The sequence below is a fragment of the Triticum aestivum genome, chromosome 7D (assembly GCF_018294505.1).
Source record: "Triticum aestivum cultivar Chinese Spring chromosome 7D, IWGSC CS RefSeq v2.1, whole genome shotgun sequence".
Taxonomy (NCBI): domain Eukaryota; kingdom Viridiplantae; phylum Streptophyta; class Magnoliopsida; order Poales; family Poaceae; genus Triticum; species Triticum aestivum.
The window spans coordinates 190,041,080-190,062,876 of record NC_057814.1 but is presented as its reverse complement, the minus strand read 5'-3'; the positions used below and the strand labels follow the sequence as shown (position 1 = coordinate 190,062,876).

General features: G+C 49.8%; 1 protein-coding gene across 1 annotated transcript; it reads right to left on the bottom strand.

Annotated features, from left to right (window-relative positions):
* Positions 1-13,605: 13,605 nt before the first annotated feature.
* On the bottom strand, positions 13,606-17,278 carry LOC123168746 (probable inorganic phosphate transporter 1-10). Its single transcript, XM_044586614.1, has 2 exons — positions 16,488-17,278; positions 13,606-14,908 (listed from the first exon to the last, which is right to left on the bottom strand). The coding sequence occupies exons 1-2, from the start codon at positions 17,189-17,191 to the stop codon at positions 13,918-13,920; spliced, it is 1,695 nt and encodes a 564-aa protein (XP_044442549.1). The 5' UTR covers positions 17,192-17,278; the 3' UTR covers positions 13,606-13,917.
* Positions 17,279-21,797: the final 4,519 nt, after the last annotated feature.

The following is a 21,797-nucleotide window of genomic DNA, read 5'->3' as shown; positions in this document are numbered from 1 at the left end:
AGTGCTATGCTTAGGATTGGGTCTTGTCCATCACATCATTCTCCTAATGATGTGATCCCGTTATCAATGACATCCAATGTCCATGGTCAGGAAACCGTCACCATCTATTGATCAACCAGCTAGTAACCTAGAGGCTCACTAGGGACATGTTATGGTCTATGTATTCACACATGTATTACGATTTCCAGATAACACAATTAAAGCATGAACAACAGACAATTATCATCAACAAGGAAATATAATAATAACCATTTTATTATTGCCTCTAGGGCATATTTCCAACAATAAGTCTGAACGTCCATTACCGTGGACACGGTATTCGAATATGTATCTTCCCTACAGGGGTGCACCACGTTTTCCAACACGCCCGATCACTCTGGCCGGACACACCTTTCTAGGGTCAATGCCCGGCCTCGGAAGATCAACACGTCGCAGCCCTACCTAGGCTCAGCAGAGAGGTCCCCGCCGGTCTACATCCTAAGCACTCCGGGGTCTGGGCCCATCGCCCGTTGCACTCCGGATCGTTGCGCGCAGGGCGGATCCAGGCTGCCCGGATGGCGCCGGCCCAGCCGTGCCGCAATGCTGAACTGGACGTCTGACAAAGCTTCGGCTGATACTGCGACGTCGAGGCCCATAACTATTCTCGCGTGGTGGTTAGTGCGTAAAGGCCAAAGGCCAACTCAGAACAAATACCCAAACCATAGTGTATTATTAGCTTGCGGAGACGAGCAGAGACTCACGATAATGTGACCCCGTCGCCCCGTCTCGAGGAAATACGGCAAGGGAAAGCCCAGGCCACTCGAGGGTTGCCTGACTTCCCGGCCGTGCCTCGTAACCATCTTGTGGGTGCTCTCCGGGCCCGCCCGACTTTCCCAAAGGTCTCAAGTAATTTCAAGGTATCCGTGTGTCCAAACATCAAGGGGAAAACCCAAGGAATCACCCTCGGAGGATTCCACTCAATGTAATCATCAAGGTGAACGTAAGAGGGACCACCCTCGAGGTTCACACTTGAGGTGTTGAACGACAGAGCCGTATCGGGAATGGTGAAAGAGGAAATCACCCTCGATGACCATGACCGAATAGCTACACTACAGAATTATCATCAGGAGTGCGTTATGAGGGATCACCCTCGGCACTCGATAGTAGCTCTGCAGAGTCGAGCAACTAAAGGGGCGTGATGTGATGTGAGGTGTCAGGCTCTGGTCGTCGATCACGTTGATCGAGTCATCGATGATAAAGCAGGGGCAACAAGGACAAGGCGGGGGGTCATTGATGGATCACTATCCAACCTATACTAAGCAGTTTAGGATAAGCAGGTAGGTAACAATAAGCAGGTTACAAAAGCAGGCTATGCATCAGAATAGGAGCAATCAAATACAGTAGCAAAATCTAATGCAAGCATGAGAGAATGGAACAGGCGATATTGGGATGATCAAACGGGGGGCTTGCCTGGTTGCTCAGACAAGAAGAAGGGGTCGTCGTCGACGTAGTCGATCACAGCGGCATCAGCGGCATTCTCGGGGTCTACCGGAGAGAAGAGGGGGAAGAAACAGTAAATACAGGCATTCAGTTGCAGCACTAAGCATGACATGACGATACACGGTGTTAGGCGTGTTCTAACGCGGCGTTACACGATACCGGCGAAGGGGGAGAACATCCGGGAATGTTTCCCCGAAGTTTGGCATTTTCGGACAGACGAACCGGAGGGGGAAAGTTGCATGTTCGCTATGATAGGGGCATGCGACAGACGAACGGACCACGTATTCGGATTCGTCTCGTCGTTCTGAGCAACTTTCATGTAGAAAACTTTTTAATCCGAGCTACGGATTATTTTATATTATTTTTCAAAGTTTTAAACATTTTCTGAAATTATTATTAATTCAAAATTGGAATTATGACGTCAGCCTGACGTCATCATGATGTCAGCAGTCAACAGAGCGTTGACTGGTCAAACTAACGTGTGGGTCCCGCTGTCATAGACATAGTTTAATTAACAGGTATTACTTAACTAAACCAGTTAATTAGGTAAATTAAACAGAAGTAATTAAGTTAAGTTATTAATTAAACTAAATAATTAATTATTATTATTATTAATGTTATATTTTTTAAACGTTTTTTTAACAGGGGCGTGGGCCCCTAATGTCAGTGGCCCAGGGGGCCTTAGCGGGGCGGGCGAAACGGGTGCGGGAGTGGGCGCCCGTGTGCGCCCGAGGCCACCAGGGGGCGTCGGCCACCGCGGCTGGCCGAAGTAGGGCGGCGCGGCGAGTGCCGCAGAGGCACGGGCGAGCGGCATGCGAGCCGCAGCAGCGCTAGGCGGCAGCGGGCGGAGCGTGCGCGGGACGACCGCGGGTGCGGGGAAGGGCGCCTAGCGCGCGCACCGCGGGCACGACAGTGCGCCGTTGAGCGCGAGCGCGCGAGGAAGAAGGCGCGGGGTGACCACGGCGAGCAGCCGGGACCGCGGGGCGTGCACGGCGGTGACAAGGGTAAGGGAGAGACAGAGGGTTCTCACCCCCGTTTTAGATGAACAGGGGCCCGGCGAGGCTTGACGGAGCCGATGAGGGAGAGATGAGGAGGCGAGGCGACGGCGGCGAGGCGGCGCCGAGGACGGGCACCGGCGTCGAGGAGCAAGGCGGCGCGGTCGCCGGGGTTGCCGCCCCTCGATCTGGATCGGGACGGGGGGCAGAGGAGTGAGGGAAACGTGGGGGAGTGGGGCACGTGGGGAGGGAGTGGGGGAACGGGGCAACCGGGTTAGGGTTAGCGAGGGAGTGGGGGTTAGGTAGGCGTGGCTGGGCCGGCCTGGGGGCTACCTGGGCCGAGGCCCACTGAGGGGCGGGGCCTCTCCCCTTCTTTTTTTGTGTGTGTCTTACCTTTTCTTTTATTTACTTTTGCCTTTTCTTTTTACTTATTTTAAATTTGAATTTGGAACGGACTTTGAATCAACGCGAGCTTAACAACAGTAAAAAATCATTGACATGCCACCATTAGCATGATTGTTGTTGCATAATTATTCGGGCGTTACAATTCTCCTCCACTACAAGAAATCTCGTCCCGAGATTTAGGAGGTAGAAGGAAACAAAGCGGGGTATTCATCACGCAGGCGATCCTCGCGTTCCCAGGTGGCTTCGTCTTCAGAGTGATGCGACCACTGGACCTTGAGGAACTTGATCGCCTTCTGACGTGTGCGGCGTTCAGCTTGGTCGAGAATGCGGACTGGATGCTCTTTCTAGGAGAGGTCCTGTTGCAACTCAAGCACTTCATGATCCACTGCTCGGATTGGGTCCTTGAAGCAGCAGCGGAGTTGTGACACGTGGAACACATCGTGAACCTGAGAAAGGTTTGACGGAAGCTCCAACTGGTATGCCACTTTCCACGCCTTTCGAGAATAGTGAAAGGACCAATATAGCGAGGAGCTAGCTTGCCCTTGATCCCAAAGCGGTGTGCACCCTTCATTGGTGTGACTCGAAGGTAAGCCTTTTCGCCAGGTTGATAGACCATGTCTTTATGATGACGGTCATAATTACTCTTTTGACGTGACTGAGCAGTCTTGAGATTCTCGCGAATGACGCAGACTTGTTCTTCGGCGTGTTGGATAATATCCGGACCGAAGAGTGGACGTTCCCCAGTTTCTGACCAGTTCAGAGGTGTTCGGCACTTTTGTCCATATAACACTTCGAATGGGGCCATCTTCAGACTAGCTTGATAGCTATTGTTTTAGGAGAACTCAGCGTATGGGAGAGAGTCCTCCCATTTCTTGCCAAAGGAAATGACACAAGATCGAAGCATGTCTTCGAGAACTTGATTGACACGTTCAACTTGTCCCTGTGACTGAGGGTGAAAAGCAGTACTGAAAGACAGATGAGTTCCCATAGCTTCTTGGAAACTTGCCCAGAATCTTGAAGTGAATAAGCTGCCACGGTTTGAGCTGATTACCAGCGGAATACCGTGAAGCGAAACAATTCTGGACATATAGAGAGTTGCCAGCTGACTAGCAGTGATCGTTTCTTTGACGGCCAGGAAGTGTGCAACATTAGAAAGCCGGTCAATGACGACAAGAATGGCATCGTTACCTTTCTGCGATTTGGGAAATCCAGTGACGAAGTCCATTTCAACATGGTCCCGTTTCCATTCAGGAATAGAGATAGGTTGCAGAGTTCCAGCAGGCCTTTGATGTTCTGCTTTGATACGACGGCAAACGTCACATTCAGCAACATAACGAGCAATGTCTTGCTTCATATTAGACCACCAGAATCTCTGACGAATGTCTTGGTACATCTTGGTACTACCGGGATGAATAGACAACAGAGTGTCATGAGCTTCTTCCATAACCTCCTTAGTCATATCCAGGTTTTTCTCCTTACACGACACCACTAGGCGGCCTTTCAAGTACAAAGTGCCATCATCAGTAACAGTGAAGAATGAGGGCTTTCCTTCTGCGAGGTAGCGCTTAATCTTCTCAACTTGAGAGTCATAATTCTGCAGTTCCTTGATGATATCCACGAGATCTGGTTTAGCAACCAGGGTATTGAGAGAACCCTGGGAAACAACATGGAGGTTCACTTTGCGGTACCCTGGAGGAGGGGGAGCGAGTGCACCTGGAGGAACAATATGGAGGTTCAGCTTTCTGAATTCTTCAACAAGCGAAGGCTGAACTTTTCGAACCTCGAGGTGATTGCAATATGACTTGCGGCTCAAAGCATCAACCATTACATTAGCCTTGCCTGGTGTATAAGAAATGCCCATGTCAAAGTCTGCTACGATCTCCATCCATCTCTGCTGACGAAGGTTCAACTCTGGCTGAGTAAATAGATACTTCAGACTTTGATGGTCGGTCAAGATCTCGCAACGATTGCCGAGGAGGTAATGTCGCCACTGTTTCAGTGCATGAATGACAGCAGCAAGCTCGAGGTCATGAACTGGATAGTTCTCTTCGTGTGGGCGCAACTGACGAGAGGCATAAGCAATCACTCTGCACTCTTGCATTAGGACACAGCCTAATCCTTGTCGTGAAGCGTCGCAATAAATGACAAAATCCTTCTTAGTATCGGGAGGCGCAAGCACTGGGGCAGAAGTCAGCTTGTCCTTGAGTGTCTGGAAACTTTCCTGACATTTTTTTGTCCATTCGAACTTGACGCCTTTGTGAAGCAGACCAGTCAGGGGCTTGGCTATCTTGGAGAAGTTCTCGACAAATCGACGGCAATAGCTGGCGAGTCCGAGAAAAGTTCTGACTTGTTTGACATTCTTCGGAGGAGTCCAATCGAGAATAGCCTGAACTCGCTCTGGGTTGACGGCAATACCATCCTTGGAGATGACATGCCCAAGGTAGGTCACTTCGGGTAGCCAGAATTCACACTTGGAATACTTAGCATATAGTTGATGTTCTCGAAGCTTTTCCAAAACAAGTCGAAGATGTTCAGCATGTTCTTCTTTGTTCTTGTAATATACAAGGATATCATCCACATAAACCACGACGAACTTGTCGAGGTATTCCATGAATATATAGTTCATCAGACGAGAGAATGTCGCTGGAGCATTTGTCAAACCAAAGGACATGACGGTGTACTCGTATGAACCATAGCGAGTAACGAAAGCGGTCTTGGGAATATCCTCTTCACGAACCCGAATCTGGTGGTAACCCAACCTCAAATCAAGTTTTGAGAATACTGAGGAACCAGCAAGCTGATCATACAAATCATTGATTCTGGGAAGCGGATACTTGTTCTGAATTGTTGCCTGGTTGATAGGACGGTAATCTTGGACCAAACGATTAGTTCCATCCTTCTTCTTGACAAAGAGAGAAGGTTCTTCCCAAGCAGAGGAACTTGGACGGATAAAACCCTGACGAAGTGAAGTGTCAATTTCCTCCTTGAGCTCAAGGAGTTCATGCGGCGGCATCTTGTAGGGTCGCTTGGCAATAGGAGTTGTGCCCGGTTTCAAGTCTATGACGAATTCAACAGCTCTAGTGGGGGGTATTCCTGGAAGTTCTTTTGGAAAGACATCTTCAAATTCACGAACGACTGGAATGTTCTCTATTCCCTCAAGAGGTGAAGCATTCAATGCATTCAAAACATATATCTGATTCTCGGCATCCTGGATCATCTGAGTTGAGTAGTTGATCAACTGACCAGAAGGGTGAGTGAGCTGGACTGTCTTGGCGGCACAATCGATCTTAGCATTATGGGCTGTCAACCAGTCCATACCAAGAATGATGTCTATGTTGGAAGGTCCGAGTACAATGAGAGAAGCCGGAAAAAGTAAGCCTCCAATCTCGATTTGGTTGCGAGGGCTTATCATTGTGGTTTGCCACTTGGATCCCGGAGATTGAACTGCTAGAGGAGTGGGCAAATTTTCCATATCTAACCCATGCAACTTAGCAAATTGTTGGGACACAAAAGCATGTGATGCTCCTGAATCAAAGAGAACAGAAGCTGGCACTGAATTAACGCGAAGCGTAGCCATCACAATTTTTGGGGACTCACGAGCTTCTTCAATCTTGACATGGGTGACTCGACCACCACTCATTGCAGGAGGTCTGGCACTACAACTTCTGTTAGGATGATTTCGACGGCCCTTCCTACGGCCAAAAGGAGGACGTGAAGCATTTCCCAGCTGACCCTGGCAACAGTTGGGAGTAAGCTGCCCTGGCTGTCCACACCTGTGGCATAAGCCATCATTATGGGGAGGAGCTACAGCATTGGATTGTCCACCCTGAGTCGTTAGCAGTCTCGGCGGCGGAGGCAGACGAGGTGCAACATAAGACGGCCTTGGTGTTGGAGCAGGTCGGTGATGGACATTATGTGGGATCCAGACTCGACGTTTCTGAGCAGGCTGAGTCGAGGATGGGCCAACATCTCAAGTACGCTTGAGTGACTCCTGGTACTCAGTCAAACCAGTTTCGGTTCGGAATGATTGGCTGACAAGCGTCGCAAGGTCCGCGCAATCATGAGCAACAAGTGCGAGCTTTATATCGGGACGCAGACCTTCACGGAATTTCTCCTGCTTGCGAGCGTCAGTGCAGATGTCATCCGCAACATAGCGAGATAATTCAAGGAATTTCCTCTGATACTCATCCACTGTCATTGTGTCCTGTGAGAGTTTGCGAAACTCCTTCTTCTTCTGGTCCATCAGACCTTGCGGAATGTGTCGTGCACGGAAGGCTAACTAAAATTCCTGCCAAGTGGTTACAGTCTCTGCAGGCAGCATACCCCTGTGGCTTTCCCACCATTGAGCAGCTGGACCCTTCAAGTGAAATGTCGCAAAGGTGACATAACTGGCAGGGGCAACATTAGCTGACTCCATCTCAGACATGATGTCACGAAGCCAATCATTAGCATCCATAGGATTGGTGGAGTTGCGGAAAATGGACGGATTGAGGCGCACAAATTCTGGCAGTGTTATTGGGGCAGGCTGTTGATGAGCATTCTGGTTTGGAAACTGAGCGATTACTCCAGTCATAAACTGACGATTCAGCTCAAACTGCTGCATCATTGCGGCAATATAGGGTGGAGGTGGAGGATCGTCAGCCATCCTGCTAAGAACATCAGGGAGCAGTTTTAACAAGAGATTGGAGCAGGTGTATGGAGTCAATCATGATGTAACTCGAACAATGAGCAAAGGTGCAGTATGTACAAAGCAGTAGTCATTAAAGACATACATATACATATATAGAGCCATTTACACGTTGTTAGTATGAGTTCGGACAAGAGAATCATCCTAGACATACTAGGCGGCACGCTGGCACGCGATGGAAGGATACAACAACGAGACATAGCAAAGGCTACATCCACGTCGGAGAAAACCACTAGAGCGAGGAATCTGCAGGGGACGACGCAGGGTGCCCTCGATAAAAGGATCCTGCGGCCCGTGAACAATGTGAAGCAGATCCCGGCTCCCAATTCAAGAAAGGCATAATACAAATCTCTGGATGGATGTGATCACGAGAACCTAGAATAGAGTTAGCAAAATCATTTAACCCGAATAGAAGAGAGATCAGAGTCCCAGAGTAAAGACGAGGAATAAAAGATCCTAATACCACACAATTGGCAACGTGGGCCCGTAAGCCACACAACCATGTTAGTAAAACAGTTTTTCGAAGACTAGACTCAACTTCGGCCAAGGAGTTGGAAAGGGGGATCCTACAGGCAGTCGGCTCTGATACCAACTTGTGACGCCCCCGATTCGACCGTACACTAATCATACACGCAAATGTGTACGATCAAGATCAGGGACTCACGGGAAGATATCACAACACAACTCTAGACACAAATCAAAATAATACAAGCTCGATATTACAAGGCAGGGGCCTCGAGGGCTCGAATACAAGCTCGATACACAAGAGTCAGCGGAAGCAACAATATCTGAGTACAGACATAAGTTAGACAAGGATGCCTTAAGAAGGCTAGCACAAAAGCAACACGATCGAAGAGGCAAGGCCTCCTGCCTGGGACCTCCTAACTACTCCTGGTCGTCGTTGGCCTCCATGTAGTAGTATCCGTCGGCGGTGGCATCTGGCTCCAGGGATCCACCATCTGGTTGCAACAACCAGAAAGAAGAAAGAAGGGGAAAAGGGGAAGCAAAGCAACCGTGAGTACTCATCCAAAGTACTCGCAAGCATCAGATCTAAACTAAATATGCATTGGTATCAAATGAAAGGGCTGTATCTGTGGACTGAACTGCAGAATGCCAGAATAGGGGGGAGGGCCTAGCCTATCGAAGACTAGCATCTTCAAGCAGCTTTAAGCATCTTGCAACATATATAAGAGTAAAGAATAGCAGTTTATAATCAAGCAAGTTGTAGCAATAATGCCCAGAGATCCTTCCTCGACTCCCTGCGAGAAAGCAATCTCGGAGCCACATATCTTAAGTATCCATTTCTAGTTGTATTAGATCAAGATATAAGTCTGAACGTCCATTACCGTGGACACGGTATTCGAATATGTATCTTCCCTGCAGGGGTGCACCACGTTTTCCAACACGCTCGATCACTCTGGCCGGACATACCTTTCTGGGGTCAATGCCCGGCCTCGGAAGATCAACACGTCGCAGCCCTACCTAGGCTCAGCAGAGAGGTCCCCGCCGGTCTACATCCTAAGCACTCCGGGGTCTGGGCCCATCGCCCGTTGCACTCCGGATCGTTGCGCGCAGGGCAGATCCAGGCTGCCCAGATGGCGCCGGCTAGCCGTGCCGCAATGCTGAACTGGACGTCTGACAAAGCTTCGGCTGATACTGCGACGTCGAGGCCCATAACTATTCTCGCGTGGTGGTTAGTGCGTAAAGGCCAAAGGCCAACTCAGAACAAATACCCAAACCATAGTGTACTATTAGCTTGCGGAGACGAGCAAAGACTCACGATAATGTGACCTCGTCCCCCCGTCTCGAGGAAATACGGCAAGGGCAAGCCCAGCCCACTCGAGGGTTGCCTGACTTCCCGCCCGTACCTCGTAACCATCTTGCGGGTGCTCTCCGGGCCCGCCCGACTTTCCCAAAGGTCTCAAGTAATGTCAAGGTATCCTTGTGTCCAAACATCAAGAGGAAAACCCAAGAAATCACCCTCGGAGGATTCCACTCAATGTAATCATCAAGGTGAACGTAAGAGGGACCACCCTCAAGGTTCACACTTGAGGTGTTGAACGACAGAGCCGTATCGGGAATGGTGAAAGAGGAAATCACCCTCGATGACCACGACCGAATAGCTACACTACAGAATTATCATCAGGAGTGCGTTATGAGGGATCACCCTCGGCACTCGATAGTAGCTCTGCAGAGTCGAGCAACTAAAGGGGCGTGATATGATGTGAGGTGTCAGGCTCTGGTCGTCGATCACGTTGATCGAGTCGTCGATGATGAAGCAGGGGCAACAAGGACAAGGTGGGGGGTCACTGATGGATCACTATCCAACCTATACTAAGCAGTTTAGGATAAGCAGGTAGGTAACAATAGCAGGTACAAAAGCAGGCTATGCATCAGAATAGGAGCAATCAATACAGTAGCAAAATCTAATGCAAGCATGAGAGAATGGAATGGGCGATATCGGGATGATCAAAGGGGGGCTTGCCTGGTTGCTCAGACAAGAAGAAGGGGTCGTCGTCGACGTAGTCGATCACAGCGGCATCAGCGGTCTCGGGGTCTACCGGAGAGAAGAGGGGGAAGAAACAGTATACAGGCATCAGCAGCACAAGCATGACATGACGATACAGTGTTAGGCGTGTTCTAACGCGGCGTTACACGATACCGGCGAAGGGGGAAACATCCGGGAATGTTTCCCGAAGTTTGGCATTTCGGACAGACGAACCGGAGGGGGAAAGTTGCATGTTCGCTATGATAGGGGCATGCGACAGACAACGAACGGACCACGGGTTCGGATTCGTCTCGTCGTTCTGAGCAACTTTCATGTAGAAAACTTTTTCAATCCGAGTTACGGATTATTTTATATTATTTTTCAAAGTTTTAAACATTTTCTGAAATTATTATTAATTCAAAATTGGAATTATGACGTCAGCCTGACGTCATCATGATGTCAGCAGTCAACAGAGCGTTGACTGGTCAAACTGTCGTGTGGGTCCCGCTGTCATAGACATAGTTTAATTAACAGATATTACTTAACTAAACCAGTTAATTAGGTAAATTAAATAGAAGTAATTAAGTTAAGTTATTAATTAAACTAATTAATTAATTATTATTATTATTAATGTTATATTTTTTAAACGTTTTTATTAACAGGGCCGTGGGCCCCTAATGTCAGTGGCCCAGGGGGCCTTAGCGGGGCGGGCGAAATGGGTGCGGGCGTGGGCGCCCGTGTGCGCCCGAGGCCACCAGGGGGCGTCGGCCACTACGGCTGGCCGGAGTAGGGCGGCGCGGTGAGTGCCGCAGAGGCACGGACGAGCGGTGTGCGAGCCGCAGCAGCGCTAGGCGGCAGCGGGCGGAGCGTGCGCGGGACGACCACGGGTGCGGGGAAGGGCGCCTAGCGCGCGCCGCGGGCACGACAGTGCGACGTTGAGCGCGAGCGCGCGAGGAAGAAGGCGCGGGGTGACCACGGCGAGCAGCCGGGACCGCGGGGCGTGCACGGCGGTGACAAGGATAAGGGAGAGACAAGGGGGTTTTCACCCCCGTTGTAGATGAATAGGGGGCCGGCGAGGCTTGACGGAGCCGGCGAGGGAGAGATGAGGAGGCGAGGCGACGGCGAGCGGCGATGGGTGGCGACGTCGGCCTCGGGGCGCCGCGGGTGTCGGGGGCGAGGAGGGGAGGCGACGGTGACGAGGCCTGGGGCGCAGCGTCCGGGGCGTCGCAGCGAGGGAGGGCTTCGGGGAGGATGGGTGAGGCGACGACGGCGAGGCGGCGCCGAGGACGGGCGCCGGCGTCGAGGAGCAGGGCGGCGCGGTCGCCGGGGTTGCCGCCCCTCGATCTGGATCAGGACCGCGGGGGGGGGGGGGGGGGGGGCGCGTGGGAGGGAGTGGGGGAACAGGGCGACCGGGTTAGGGTTAGCGAGGGAGTGGGGGTTAGGTAGGCGCGGCTGGGCCTGCCTGGGGGCTACCTGGGCCGAGGCCCAGTGAGGGGCGGGGCCTCTCCCCTTCTCTCTTTTTTTGTGTGTGTCTTACCTTTTCTTTTATTTACTTTTGCCTTTTCTTTTTATTTATTTTAAATTTGAATTTGGAACGGACTTTGAATGAACGCGAGATTAACAACAGTAAAAATCAATGACATGGCACAATTAGCATGATTGTTGTTGCATAATTATTCGGGCGTTACATCTCCTCCATGGTCTGGTTGGCTTGAGCTTCGAAAAACTCAACCAGGTCCAGGGCCTTCCCACTCAGGCCCAAGAGCCTTTTGTCCAAAGTACCAAACAAAACGAGCCACGGGGCAGACAAAGAAGACGTGGTACCAATCTCCAAAGCACCACAAAGAGGACATAATCCATCGCCACCAGACGCGTCCGCTTGATCACCTCCGTCTCTGACGGGAGGTGACCCCACATAAGCTGTCACACAAATATCTTCATCTTCAGAGGACAAGGCGTTTTCCACATAGGTGTGGTCCACATGAGCGCCGACCTTCGGTGAGTGCATGATATGTGGAGCCAACAGAAAAGAACCCCAAATGGGTCAAGTGCCAAGACATGGCATCCGAATAATTCGGGCGCAATGTCGGAACGGCCGCCCGATGGCTGGCCTAGGCAACAGTTTCCTCGGGCCCAAATGTATGACGGAATGAGATATTCCAGCCTCCATTGTGGGCGGCTGAGGAAACCAACAACAAGGGGTCCGCGCAGATAGCAAATAAGTCCGGAAAGTCAACGCATAGCGTAGATCCACTCACGTGTCAAGCCTGAAGAGCATCTCACCTCTATTGCTTGTGAAGACAGAGAGCCCTAGACGAATCTCATTCTTGATCGACTGAATCGACTACCAGAACTAAGATTCCTCCCTACAAACACACACAAGAAGAAGGTAACCTTGCAAATACTTTGCTTTAATAAGATGCAGCCACAGGCCGCCATCCTCTTCGAGGATCCGCCAAACCCATCTCAATGTAAGGGTCACATTAATGCGACCCTTCACAAGAATACCTTTTTTTAGTCTAGCCACAACGCAAGAATCTACTATATCAAAATAGTTAGCCCTCACCATTAAAAATTCTCTAGCTTCTCCTTAGCTACATCACCCAAATTTCTTCTCCTTAGCTACATCACCCAAATTATTTTAGTCGTTGGATATTCTAGATTAGTCTACGACAGTCATCGGATCTACACTTGGGAGAAGCTGCACTAGGCTCATGCACGCATTCATGCAATGCCTCTGGTAACTGACGTCTAAACATGCATGCGTCACCATTTATGACGTCGTTTATTTGCTTTGTGGTTCTCAACGTATTGTAAACTCCACCAGTCAAGCAATGAACTAATTGTTTTGCCGCTGCTGGCGGTGACCGCAGCTAGGTAGGTACTCCCTCCGTAAACTAATATAAGAGCGTTTAGATCTCTACTTTAGTGATCTAAACACTCTTATATTAGTTTACAGAGGGAGTAGCTCTTTTGATAATTTGCTTTTCATTTTCAGTATTACTTTCCTCTTTATCTATGAATTGGATTGTTGATCTCCCTTGAAGTTGATTTTTTACTATAGCTTCCACAATCTCAAGTCTTAACCCGTCAAGGTGCTAAAGTAAGTTCCCCCTTATCTATCAAACATGTTATAGAATCTCCATCTTGCCCATATATCTTGCATGCCATATTTATTGATGATTAAATTATTTTCCCATGTTTACAAAATAATCTGACACGGTCATTGGATCCAAAACCTTACTGTTTTCCTTATGTATCAAGCATTTGATGCTTTAAGTTACACGAAAAAACTATTAGTACCATCAGACCTATTTGCCCATTGAATTATTATCATGCATACGCCAACAGTTATAATTTGCATTTTAATTCTTCCTTTCTCATACCAGTATAACACAAGAAATCATGTAGCAACGTTGCGGGGTATCTACTAGTACCTAAAGTCTTAGACCCCCAAGTCCTTGGGCAACCAAATATCAGCCCACCAACTCATATATATTTTTAAGTGGGATGGGCTTGATGTTGCGCACTGATGCTCGTACCGACCGACCTGACTAACATATTTGTGTTTTGTGTGACACCACAATCACCATCACCAACTCACATATATAATAGCATAGCTAGTTACATACGACGAGACCTTTACAAAGTTTGAGCTATGTTGTAATTTTATCTCAACCAATCAAACGAAGCAACCATGCGGGAAATCTACATATGTATTTTTTTTTTGAGAAACGCCGGAGACGAAGATGACAGACAGCACATATGTAATTTTTTTGTAGGATTATCTACATCTGTATTTCACGTGCCAGTAACCGAAAAGCGGAACTGCTTATGCGTGGCGCTAAGTTTTCAAAGTTCCATCATACCGAAAAGCGGTGCGGATGGATGGGCGAGGTGCTGACGTGCGAGCTCACCAAGGACCCCGGGCTCTTGGGCGTCAGAGTTAGTTCCTGGAAGCACATCCCGCCGTCGCCGTCCTGGTTCTGGTCCCGCTCGCTCTCGTTCTCCTCCAGCGACCGCCTCATCGTCTCCGGCGTGAAGAAGTAGGTGACGACGAGCCCGAGCAGGCTGATGGCTCCAAGAATGATGAGCGCGTACATCATGCCGATGCCGGGCTCGTACCCGGCCTGCACATCTCCCCTGTCCCGCGACTGCGACGCCCAAAGGAACCCCACCGAGCCAACGAGCGCGCCGACCTTCCCGGCGGCGGCGGATATCCCGTGGCACGTGGACCGGAACCGCGCCGGGAAGAGCTCGGCCGGCAGGATGAAGGTGGTGGTGTTGGGCCCGAGGTTGGCGGAGAAGAAGGTGAGCGCGTAGAGCACGATGTACCAGGCGTTCTTGGCGTTGCCGCGCCAGTAGTGGTCGTACGGGCCCGCGAGCGCGAAGAGGAACGCGGCCATGAGGAAGAAGCCGGCCATCTGCAGGCGGCGCCGGCCGGTGCGGTCGATGAGCAGGACGGCGGCGAAGTATCCCGGGATGGTGGAGGCGACTGCGATGATGGCCTGGAACCTGGCGACGTTGTACGCCTCCTGGAACACGTTCTGGTGGCTCGCCGGCGGGAACCACGGCCGGTAGATCTGGGACTGGAACAGGGTGCTGCTGTAGTAGGGGATGTCGAGCAGGAACCACGTCGCCGCGCACCCGAAGAGGTTCCGGCCGTGCTCCCGTAGGAACCCGCGGGAGAAGAGGCCGTACTGAGCGGCCGGCGCGTACCCGAACGGCGCCGGGGTGCGGGGCATGGCCGCCGCGTCCTCCCCCTCGTACATCGCGTTCAGGTCGAGGTCGGTGAGGACGCAGCCCATGTCGCTGGTCGCCTTGAGCACGTCGCGCTGTACCAGCGCCGTAAACCTGCACCACCAGCACCCATCAGATAGAGTACTTGTTCAGTTAATTACTGAACTTTAGTTGGTTACTACTTTAACTTTCTTTTTTGACACTACAATAGTACTTTACTACTTTAGCTTTAGTTGGTTATCCTGATCGAGCTGGTTTGTTAACTGCAAAGAGAAAACTAAAGTGAGCCAGATTCAGTGCCGGTATATGCCACTTGAATTTGATATGCCGGCCTGACGTGTGGTGTGACGAAGCCAATCCAACGAGATGCAGATTGATCCAGATATAGACACGCTCAACTTGCTTATTTTACAACGTATGCAAACTGTTTAAGTATGCTTATGCAACTTGTTCAAGTATGCTTAAACTTGACAGCCAGATGCACGACTAGTTCTAGAAGCTAGTGCAAGGTCAAACTGAGCTAGGCAACTTGACGATAAGATATAATACCAAAACTAGGCAAGTATAACCAGCAACCTTATGATGGTGACCAGAGCCTGACAGTACACTTAAACTTTGGCTCAGAGAAAATAATTAGGCAAACTGCGCCCAGGTTCGCCTACGGGGAACAGACTGAATTCCTTCGTTGGTCAGCAGGAAGCTGCTGCTTCTTCGGATCTCAAGTATCCCGCGGTATATTCTTCTCCGCGCCATTTGTTTGAGATACCAGTCAGTGTACACATCGATCATCGCAGTTTAGTTTAGTCTACCAATCAATGCGACGACTTGCTGAAATGTTTAGTGCAAGGTGTGCCACTCGCGCTCGTGTGTCTTATGATTGTACTCGAATATAACCCAGGATGCCAACTCAAAAAATATTGTATAATCCCAGGATTAACAATCATGGCAGCAACAGCTGGTATTATTAACTTACCATGGAGCCGTTCAAATGTACTTCATTCACAGCTTAGAAACAGACACACAGTACGAGAAAATCACCTGCGAATTAACTGACTGTGCAATGGAACTAAATGTTGAAAACTTCCTAAACGCAGCCTAGAACTCTTGAACTGTCCATTTGATACCACTTTCAGATGTATCAGCTTAAATCCGGGATTTCATGTGAGGTGGGCAGTGGTTATCACAGTCAATATTTTGATCAAAGTTACTCCCAAACGTGAGACTACGGTTTGACTTGTATGAAAATTAGAGCAATCTCTAAGGTGCCTAGAGGGAGAAATTTTTACTGTGTACTGACAATGTGCTGAAACATACGTATGTACTACTCCCTTCGTAAACTAATATAAGAATATTTATAAAACACTAAAGTACTGATCTAAACGCTCTTATATTAATTTACAAGGAAGTACATGATGACACCATGTATGAATGTCACTCGTACAGAGTACTAGTACTACGTTAGGGAAATACTCCCTCCGTTCCTAAATATAAGTCTTTGTAGACATTTTAAATGGAATATAATATACGGATGCATGTAGACATATTTTAGTGTGTAGATTCACTCATTTTGCTTCGTATGTAGTCACCTGTTGAAATCTCTAGAAAGACTTATACTTGGGAACGGAGGGAGTACAACGTACGTGGTCCAAGAGACACGTAGTGCACCAGTTGGGAGTTAGGACAACCGACGTACCTGGCTGTTTCTGGCATGGCCATCCTCCAGTAGAAGGTGAGCCCGGCAGGGACGGCGCCGGCCATGAGTATGACGCGCCAGGCGAGGTCGGCGGCCTCCGGAGTGTCGAGCGGGTCCGGGTGGCCCGCGAACCGGTCGAACGCGGCGGCGACGACCATGGTGACGCCGGAGCTGGCCAGTATCCCAAACCCTTGCATGGAGAACACGGCGGCGATGAACGCTCCCCGCGTGCGCTTGTTGGCGAACTCCGACATGATGGTCGCGGACAGCGGGTAGTCTCCCCCGACGCCCACCCCGAGGATGAAGCGGAAGAAGCAGAGGCTGGAGAGCACGCAGCGGCGCGTGCGGCAGATGGAGAAGCCGCTCCCGACGGAGCTGCACACCAGCAGCAGAAGGCACGGGCCGTAGACGCGCCGGCGCCCGACGCGGTCGCCGAGCGCGCCGAAGAGGAGGTTCCCGACCACCGCGCCCAGCAGGGCGACGCCGACCGTGGCCGAGACGACGGCGGGCGGCGTCACGCCCGGCCTCCCGTCGCCGGCGGGCGAAGGGTAGTACACGCGCCCGATGATCTTCATGACGGGCACGATGCAGAAGAGGTCGTAGGAGTCGGTGAAGAGGCCCATGCCGGCGATGATGATGGCCTTGAAGTGGTAGTACTGCGTGCGGGCGTGGTCCAGCGCCGTGAGCACGCGTATCGGCGCCATTCCGAGACCGCCGCCGCGGCAGCGACCGATCGGCCGAGCGAGAGCCCGCGGGGAAAAGATTGGAACCTGCGGTCGGGTTTGATTAGGGAGGGCACTGATCTGACTGCAGCTTAGATTTTGCTTTGTTTTATCAGGCGCGAGGTAGATGGTGGCCGTACCGGTGATGGCTACGTGCTGGAGTAAAGAAACGGCCGTGCGCGTTGACATGGGCGAGTATGTGCCGGGTGGAACTGAGATGCGGAGGAAGATGCCACTGCCTCGCTATGTAAGGGCGTGTTTGATTGCATGTGTGAAGCCCAATCAGGCCCGCGCGGAAAGCGAATGGGCTGTTTGGTTGTCTGATTTTACTATTGGACCTGTATAGCACAAAACTTGTATAGCACGAAACTTAAAGCACCTCCGGCCTGCCTCGCTGTGCTTATCTTCTCCTACATCAAGTAACCTTCTCTCTAATTCTGTTCTTCCTTGCCCCTTCCGATCTACACAACGGTGCTTCGATTCGAGGTAAGCTCCACACGAAAAAGATGCACCTCGATGCTACGGTTCCATTCAGGCGATCGGTTCGTAGTTTCGTCGGCTGTAAGTTCTTAATTTCGTCTTCCCGTTTGAAGCTGTTCTTGACGAATTTTGTTAGATTCGTCGCGCACGATCGATCGTTTGAGTTTTCCTTTGACCAGTAGCCTAATCTCGCAGTTCCTCACAATATTCGTGTTGTAAGTTTTTGGTTTCGACGATCGTAGCTTCATCTCTCTTTCGACAGCAGTCTACTGCACTGACGATCCTCACGTGCTTGTGCTGCTGCTGCGGCTGGTGGTGCTGCGGCGGTGCGGCCGCGACGAGGAGCACCGCGCAGTAGGCGGTGACGGCAAGCAGAGCCGCCGCTGGCGCGGACGGCCTGGTCCCCGCCCCCATTTGTCTCTCTCGCCAACGCTGTGCTCCGGTCCGGGATGGCGCGAGCACTACATTCTCCTCCTCTGTCGACTGTCTTTGCGCGAGCACCGCAACTAGGTCATCGACGGTGTCGCTCGCCATGCCGCCGACGGGGTCGCTCGTCGACGACTCCATGCTCGTCATGTCGGACACGGCGCCACATCCACTATCCACCGCAGTCGCCATGGTCTGGCGCACACTGCATTTCTTCTCCCCCTCCCTCTGCTAGCTCTTAACCCTGTGTGCTAAGTGCAAGTGCTAGCTCTTAATCACACCCCATGCGGGCAACTAAACACTGTGTTCATGTGCCACTTGGGCTAATGCAGGCAACCAAACAAAGTGCACTTGGGTATTACCTCATGCAGCGACCCTCGATGCAGGCAACCAAACAACTTGCAGATGACGCATTTGGGGCTGTTTTTGCTCACCCAGGCTGGGTTGAGAAGTGTATGCAATGCGACTACTGTTTTAAACTTGAACCAAACACGCCCTAAGACTCTCCCGCTCCATTGGCGGGCCACGAGCATTTTACGGAGCCATCAGAAAAATAATAATTGATCTGCTAATTTCTCAATCGAGAAATAGTAGGGCATCTCTATCTAAGGGACTTTTTTGGGTTACCATTTCTTTCGATTCGGACCAAAAAACCCGGTTTCCTAAAACTCTCGAAACTTTTGTTATTGTTTCGTCCGAAATTGTCAAACGAAAACTGGATTCATTTTTTTCAAACCAAGTGCTATTCTTCTCGGCAACGGCGCCGGAAAAGCACGATGACTTGCGAGTACACATGGCTATTGTAATTCATTTTTTTGTGCGTAATAAGGAGGCACTTCCTTGCGTGCGAAGATATAGCTGGTGGGTCCGAGCTGTCATTGGGAGTATTCATTCTTTTTGGCGTAATAAGGAGATACTTGCTTGCGTGCGGCCATGGACCATGTGGGTCCCAACTTTCAGCCTCTCCATGTACATCCCTCTTCCGATATTGTCGTTTGTTGACAATGTTGACCACGCCGTGCCGAGAACACAAGCGCGATGGACGACGGCGAGACCCAGGAAGGGAATGTCCCGGAGGCGGCGAAGCCACAACAGTGGAGGGATGTGGGTGAGTAGAGGGATGGCCTGTCCAGCGATGGGAGTAGTAGGGGCGGTGAGGCCTGCGCGGCAGCACAGCCGGCCACGGGAGGCGGGAGCAGGCAGTCCCGCCGCCATTGGATTTGGCGGCTGGAGCAAGAAGATCAGAGATTGAAAAAATACGACGGCCCGGTTACGTCTGCTAGAATCGTTTGTTGACGTATATATTAAGTAAACAAATCTTGTATATATTAAGAAAATTGTTTGTTGACCATTCTCTATTATTTTAATAATTTATATATAGCTTATTGCAACTTCTTATGCAATTTATTGCAGTCCGTTTTTTTGTTGGCCACGGCCAGGGTTAAAAATTTAAACAAAATTTCGCATATTTCTATGGGTTCCAAACTATTTTTAGTACCGAAATGTCGAGCCAAATTTAAAGTACTTTGAAGATATATTTAAATTAGGTTAAAGCCCAGTAAAATTGGAATCTGAAAATGTAAAAAAATTCAGAAATTATAAAGTAATTGCCAATTTGTCATCTGTTTTTATATTTACAGCCCATTCCATATTACTTTCAAGATTTGCACACGTCTTGAAAGAGTTGCAACCCATCAGGGCATAGAAAAATAAGTAGGCCTGGATTGGGTATTCTTCAAAAAAATAAATTAGGCTCATTTTCACAAAGAAAAAATAGCTGAGCTGCTCATGTGGTGAACACAAAATATAAGCCTGGGCTAGATGGGCCACAACCCAGTTGAAACCCTGCTCCGTCTCGACAATAAAAAAAATACTGCTCAAGCAGCTATGTCCCAAGTGTCAGCCGATCTTGTGCTGTTCTTTTGTCTATTGACTATATACGCTGACAATGTCATGGGTCCCAGATGTCAGGAAACCACTAGGAGGAAGCATTTTCTTTTTTCATACGCTGACAATGGAGTATATATAACAAAAAAATGAGGAACTTCCTTGCGTCCGGCTATGGACATGGTGGGCCCCTATTGTCATACTCTCCACGTACAGTCCTCTGCCGATTCCTCTTGTTTGTCGACCATGTTGACAACGCGAGAGGGCGGCGCCGTGGCGAGCGCACCAAAGCGTGCCGAGGACAACGACGAGGCATCGGACATCGGCGTTAACGATTTAGGAGATGGTGGGGCGGCGATGCGTACACTGAGGCGCAGCCAGCCGTGGGAGGCGGAAGCAGGCGGCCCCGCCGGCGCTGGTTTGGTTTTGGTGGCTGGAGGAAGACAGGACTGAAGAAACACGATAGACTATAAAAGCAGCAGGGGTACTTAACAACCTTAACTAAAATCAGCAGGGGCACTTAATAACCATAGCTGGAAGCAGTATGAGTACTTATACAGGTTCAACCGTACAAAGCATGCCTCGAACAGTCCTACTTTGCCTACAGTTAACAAAGGGTGAGGCCGCCAAGCCCCAGGACAAGGCCCAGGCGCCACCCCGTGCATCCACAACCTTCTGAAAGCGGCTTCATCTCGCAATATGGTCAATAAACAGGATATTCGCTTTAGAGCCATGGAAAAACATGAACATAATCTTATGTCCTATTCTCCAAGATGGACGGGCCTTCGTTATTTGAGACCACCCATGAATAAGTATCTTTTCACCTCCAAGGGGAATGGAGTAGGTCGACATAAACATCATGTTGTGGCCAAGCGCAAGTCTGACCCAACCATGGTCAGGCATATGTATAGGAACAATAGAACTGGGCAGTTTCTGTTTTAAGAAGATCACAACTGTAAAACTGTGTATAAAGCAAGAGTTTATGAACAACATATATAACAGAAAATAGCTCGTACCATAAGTTTCTCGACACAGTTGGACCTGTTCAACGAGTGCAGCAGTGGCACACATATCCCTGCCTACCACCATTGAAACGCCCCACAAGGACCTCAAGACGATCAATAAAGTGTAGGAACTTGTGGATGTCGTCCAAGTCAACTTCAGTGCCATCAGTAACAGCCGAGTTCTTACAGAATAACAAACGAGTAGCCTGCTTAACTTTGAAAAAACCTACATGTGCCACCAATTATAAGAACTATTAGTTAGAAGTAGCATCTTCGTGAGAGATTCGTTGCTACTTCTAAAGTTAAATTGTGATTAGTTAGACATAATAGGTGGATTAAGAAGTAATCGAGGCAACAAGCAAGAACCAGATACAAAACTAACATGGATGAACAATTGGAACGACGTCGGGGTGGAAGATCGTAGTGAAGATGAGACCAGGTTCTGCTATTTCCATCAACATTCGTGCGCCAATTTTTAGTCCGTAACACTTGAGAAAGTTTATCCAAGTTCGGCCATAAAAAAGCAGCGATCTTCTTGGTTCATGAACCCAACTCGGAACTTATATCCATGGCTTGTCTTCAATGTGACCATTAAACTGGTGTATTTAGTTATGGCAAGGCCGAGCATCTTGAGTACATGTGTTCTGGCAGAGCAATAAATGCACTGCAGGAAAAATAATATGAGAACACAATGTATTCCCTATCCAAATCTAGAAATAATTTCCTCCTTCACGTCAGTGTTGACCATGGTACTAGTACCTTTTATCCAAATATAGCAATCCAAATTTCCA